At 38.5% G+C, this 5,835-nt stretch overlaps 1 protein-coding gene across 1 annotated transcript; it reads right to left on the bottom strand.

The window, feature by feature from the left end:
- Positions 1 to 527: 527 nt before the first annotated feature.
- Positions 528 to 5,421, bottom strand: LOC121774464 (heat shock cognate 70 kDa protein-like). The gene is made up of 3 exons (XM_042171335.1): positions 5,292 to 5,421; positions 1,015 to 1,203; positions 528 to 937 (listed from the first exon to the last, which is right to left on the bottom strand). Exons 1-3 carry the CDS (start codon positions 5,419 to 5,421, stop codon positions 528 to 530), a joined length of 729 nt encoding a protein of 242 aa, XP_042027269.1.
- Positions 5,422 to 5,835: the final 414 nt, after the last annotated feature.

Here is a 5,835-nt window from a genome sequence, read left to right as displayed (position 1 = left end):
ACAGAGGGGAACAGACAGCTACTGGCTCAGCGGTTGTTGGGCCCCAACGGCCGCTGTATGGGTTGCAGCGGACCGCTGGGCATCTTGAATGCTCCAAATTTCCAACTTCGACTTTTAGCTATCTTTTTAGGCTCAGATATGCACATTTCTCACAAAACACGTCAAAATACCAAAATAGATAAAAACATGCAAAATATGGACATGAATTGTGATTTTGACATTAAATACGTGATGCACGTTTTATTAGCACTAAAAATACCTGCAAGTATACAAGGTAGATCTAGTATAGCTAAAGGTCAGTACCGGGATATCGAACACGAGGAATATAATTGCAACTGGCTATCGTGTTCTGAGCGCCATATACTATCTAGAGAAATAAGAGATTTGGTTTAACTAAGCAAAAACAAATAAAATAAAGCAAATAAATTAGGCAAATAGGGGAATTCCAAGAATAGTGGTTTCACAATTATGGTTATACAAATTCTAACTATAACACTCTAGCACAGTTCATACTTCGATAGAACGAGTCACATAAGTTTTCCCATGTGGCACAAGCATAGATTACTAACACTAGGGGCGTCAATCCTCTTGGCTCTTTCACAAGCACTCCTCAATCTCCTAATAGCTCTCGGATTCATATTAATATCCTTACCATTCTTCCTTTCAAAGTCTTTTACGAAATGATCCACCATCCTACTGTCAGAATCTTGCCCCCCAATATGAGTATCGCCCGCAATAGCCTTCACTTCAATGATATCTGCATCAACCATGGCCACACACACATCGAACGTGCCACCACCAAGGTCGAAAATCAGCACATTCTTAGCCACATTGCCACCTTTATCTAGACCGTATGCAATGGCTGCAGCAGTAGGCTCATTGATGATCCTTACAACATTGAGGCCAGCAATAGTTCCGGCATCCTTGGTGCAAGACGCTGAGAGTCGTTAAATTAAGCAGGCACGGTTATGACAACATTCTTGACAAATGATCCAAGATAGGCCTCGGCGGTACCCTTCATCTTTGATAGCACCATTGAGGAGATCTCCTCAACTGAAAAATGTTTCTCCTCTCCCTTGTAGGTCACTACTATCATAGGCTTGTTGATGTCGGTGAGGTGAGGAATGACCTTGAATGGCCATAGTTTTATGTCACTCTGAACAGTTGGATCATTGAATTTACGGCCAATTAGCCTCTTTGCATCTGTAAAGAGGAATAAGAAATAATACTACAAACGAATTGGAGTAGAAATAGAAGTGATATCATATAGTAGAATGCAACGAGTTAGAGAACACCAGAAACTATGCATGCGATATAAAAAGAATTGCTATTAAACTTGAAAATAAAAAAAATTTCTCATTCAATCTCTTTCTCACATAACACAATAAGAGCATAGTAACAATAAAAGTCCATTCTCTCTTTCACGTGACAGAAATACAACATGATAAGGAAAAAGGTTTGAAAACGTTAAATTAATTTCTCTTTAATCATTGTTGAAAATGATTTAAGTGTCATTTTGCCTCTATATTGGTTGTTGAGTTGACTGCATGCTTTCATAATTGTATGATTTATGATTATGATAAGCTGATAGATCTGGGTTGTCAACTCTTTGAGAAAATGATGAAGTGAATCAAATGCATGTTTCCTGAATTTGTTTGAATTTTGTACGTAATTATATTTGATTGTTTTAGAGGATTTGTTGTTTCTCTAAAAAGAAACACATAATTACCTTTTAGTTTCTTTTATTAAAGGCCTATAACGATTGGTAAGAGCATCCACAATAGGAGTGGACTAGCAATATCCTAGCCAAAAATTTCTTCTGCCACATCATCACTGCCCTAGCCAAGCAGCCTAGCAATAGGCTAGCAATAATCTAGCCAATGCCCTAGCCCTCCCGAGAAAAAAAAAACACCAAAAACAACAACAACGAAATGAATTGGAGAAAAAAACATAGAAAAAAATGAAATGGGAATAGAAAAAAAAAGTCGGCTAGCCGATTAGTCCACGCCCGACCTCTCGGTCGTTGGTTTTTCAATCGGAGTAGCCAAGCGCCCTAGTTGCACGCCGGTGGCTAAGACGTCGGCTAGTCTGTTATTGTGGATGCTCTAATAGAACTCTTTAACATTTCTCCTTTTCAAATCATCTGGAGTAGAAGAATTAGCTTGTATAATTATTTGTCTGTACTTCGTCTTCAATTTCGAGGGTTGGTAGAAAAATTGTTCAAAGTCGGTATAGTACTATAGTGGTGTCATTTTGTCATTTTGGTATGTTTCATAGTAGAGTCCAGTGGCAGAGCCAGAAATTTAATCATGGGGGGTCCAAAATTAAACTTCAAAAAGAATTCAATAAATTAAATTATAAGGTTCAAAATGTAAAAGTTAAATACAATCACTGATAAACACGGTTTTTGCATGTTTTTAAGGCCTAAATTTGGCTCGTTTTAAATGTCAATCTTGCAAATTATGTTCTTAAATTTCGTATTGATAGGGCTCGTTACATGCATGGTTTTGTAGAGTTTATTACACTAACATGGTTGATAATCTGCGAAAAGAGTGGTGAATTTGAGTGTGCATGGGCTATAAAGTGTAGAAAACGACAAGTGCAAAATCAACTTGATCAACTCGGGAAAGGAGTGAAAAATGGCCAGAAATGAAGCCAAGTTGATCAGTTCCAAAAGATAATAAAAACTAAACTAACCCAAGGAATTGTCTCCATTTATTTGGCTTCCAAAGAATATGATTAAAGGCTCAAAATTGGCTCTAAATGGAAAAATTTGAGAGGGTCGAAAATTTGGGAATAAAAGTAGCTAAGAAAAGATGGTCTAACATCCTCCTAAATCAACTTAAACACTATGTAAACTTAGCAGACAAGGAGCAAGTTCTAGAAACATATACATGAATGCAGATGATCACACAAGAAAGAATTTAGGCTCAAATCTCACAAGGTATAAGCATGATTCAAGGCGAACAAGCAATTCACTAATTATACACCTTTTCACCAAACCATCATATCAAAACGTCAAGTTATACTTAAACATGGATGGAATTAAATATCATCGTCGACTCGATCTAATGTGTCCCTAAGCATGCGTGTTTCTAAGTTCTGTTAGGTATACTAGAAATCACCTTTCGAGTGATTGGATATTGTAAAACTCTACTTGTTATTTTCCAATGAATAAAACAGATTATTTTTGTCATAATGTTGTTATGTTTTACATTTAATGGTTGTTTATTGCATATTTAAATGTATAAGAACGTAACAAAGTCTAAGTCTTTGTTCTAGTAGACCGGTTGTGGGCGTCGTCCACTTTAATGTAACACGGTCAGTTCTGAACAAAGAAAAAGAAGAATTTCACAACCCAGATGGGCCTAGACTACCTATCGTGAAAGGTTGCAATGTCAGTCCAATTATTTCTAAGCCTTATTGAAATAAGATGACGTTGATGTGGTATAGCACTGAATGGACCTAACAGCAAGACAAGTCTTTATGCTATCTACTGAAAGACGAGCCCTTGATAATAATTTCTTAATCAATGTTTGTTAGCATTGAGCATACGATATTGAGTATCTACTACTTTAACTTACCAAAGGTGCGGGTTTTTCGTAACCCAACGATCCAGGTACATTGGGTAGTGGTGATCATTATCTAGCGGTGCTAGGATTGCTATTACGTTGAATCGTGCGCGAGGAGAGTCTCGTTTGATAACATCCACAAGAGGAGCTCGAAACAAGGTTTTATTATTCGGAACCTAGCTAGTTAGAGTTTAATTACTCTATGAATAATAAATAAGAGTTTCTTGCTAAGTCCACTCTTGGAGATTAAAATATGTTAATTAATTAAGTCCGTAGCAGACATTAATTAATTAATGGATGTTTTCATCTTAAGCACGGGAAATGAAATAAACGCAATTAAAGGAAACTCGGAATACTTGTAATTTCGGATTTGGAAGGCAGTTCAATATTACTTCTGTAGTGGTTGCTCGTAATATTCCAATATAAGCTTGTATTAAATTGTGGGTTCAATTTAATTAGTAAAAAGCTAATTGGGTGAGGCCTGATCTAAATTCTTTCTTAGATCTCTGACTGGGCCCAATTTGTTACTTAATATAAATAGGAGAATAAAGGAGACAGAAAAGATATACACTTAATTTTGCCTCAAAATTTTCGTCCCCCTCTAGAGAGAGAGCTCGAAATTTGTGTCTTCTCCGTGAGCAGTTTCTGTCTTCCATTATTCGAGTCCTAGTACGTTGGTGAGATTTGCCCACACAAATATCAGCGTATAGTCCGGGACACCAGTCAGAAGATCCGAGGTCTTGTATTGAAGATCTTCACGTGGAGACGGAGCAAGCCATCATCGATTCTTGATTGAATCAACGAGGTAAATTGGCTAATTCCGTAGTAAGCATGTTTTAGGGATTTTATATGCTAAAGCATGTTTTACTTCAAGTTATGAGCATGATACATGTGATAATTGCGCGAATAGAATTTGTCAAAATAATCTGCTAAATATATCAAATTCATGTGATCGGTATTTTGAAACGCATGCTTCCGCTGCCATCCCCTTCAAGTTCTTCATGCTAAGTTCATGACATGGATTCACCTTTGGGATTTTAAAACAAAAACTTTAACTAAAACCCTAAAACAAAAGCCTAAACTCACGGTCCACCACTTCATCCCCCCAAACTTATTTACAAAAATGCGTAAAATAAGTTTGTAGAGTCGGTAGGGACGTGAGTAAACTACTAAAAAGAAAACGTACCTTGAAAATTTTTCACGTAGTGGCTGGACTGGGCGAAAATTCGAAAATTTTGAAAAATCGTTCTGGAAATTGCAGTTAGGCAGCGGTCGCTGGGTGTCCACCAACGGTCGCTGCGACGCGTCAGATTCTTTCCAGAAAGATGGCCAGCGGGCCGCTGCGGATACTGCAGCGGTCGCTGGCGAGAGTCCAGAAACTTGCAAAAATTTTCATCAACACAAAAATGAAATATAATCCTAAAAGTACTCAAAAACTTAAGTAAAAATTGAAATAAATGGTTGGGTGCCTCCCAACAAGCGCTCTTTTATAGTCATTAGCTTGACTTTACCCCTTCTTTACTCCTTGGGTGGTTCTTCTGGTGCCACTTCCTCTTCCATCACCTTGTCCGAACTATAGTATTTCTTCACATGATGACCATTGGCTTGAAGCAAAGTCCCATTCGGAGCTAACAACTTAACCATCCCACTATTATAGATTTTCTTGATCATGTACAGACCGGTCTATTTGGACTTCAACTTTCCTGGGAAAAAAGAGACTCGAATTTTGCATCAAAACTACATCCCCCAAGGTGAGCTCCTGTGGACTAATCATCCTATTAGTGGATGCACTACGTAGCTCTGGGTAGCCAGATCCGCCTGCTAAGGTGGAAGACAGTGATAGAGCCATGAGAGAGCGGAAAAGAAAGGGGAAAGCCATAGCTACCCCCGTGAAAAAGAAGCCATGGCAGGCTTCTTCAACTCTGGTAATCCACGAAGGAAGGCAGAGGATCGAGGAAGATGATAATGAGGAAGAAGAGGCGTTGAGGATAGAGCGACGATCGAAGAGAAGGAACAATGGAGCGAGGAGTACATCCGAGCAGTGGCCGAAAATGTCCAGAATACAATTCGAGAAGATGCAGGTCCGTCTGGACAACGATCTGCTCGGATGAATAATCACATTCAACGATCCCCAGTTAACGAAGGAATGTGAAGCCAGGATCGGGCGAGGTAAGAAAGCAAGGTCTGAAAGATGACTGAACCAAGAGGCTTTGGAAGAGCTAGAAGCAGTGGAGGAATTCATGGAGTATATCACGGGGATAGG

This window comes from Salvia splendens, chromosome 17, assembly GCF_004379255.2.
Source record: "Salvia splendens isolate huo1 chromosome 17, SspV2, whole genome shotgun sequence".
Taxonomy (NCBI): Eukaryota; Viridiplantae; Streptophyta; class Magnoliopsida; order Lamiales; family Lamiaceae; genus Salvia; species Salvia splendens.
This window is presented reverse-complemented; position numbering and strand designations above follow the sequence as displayed.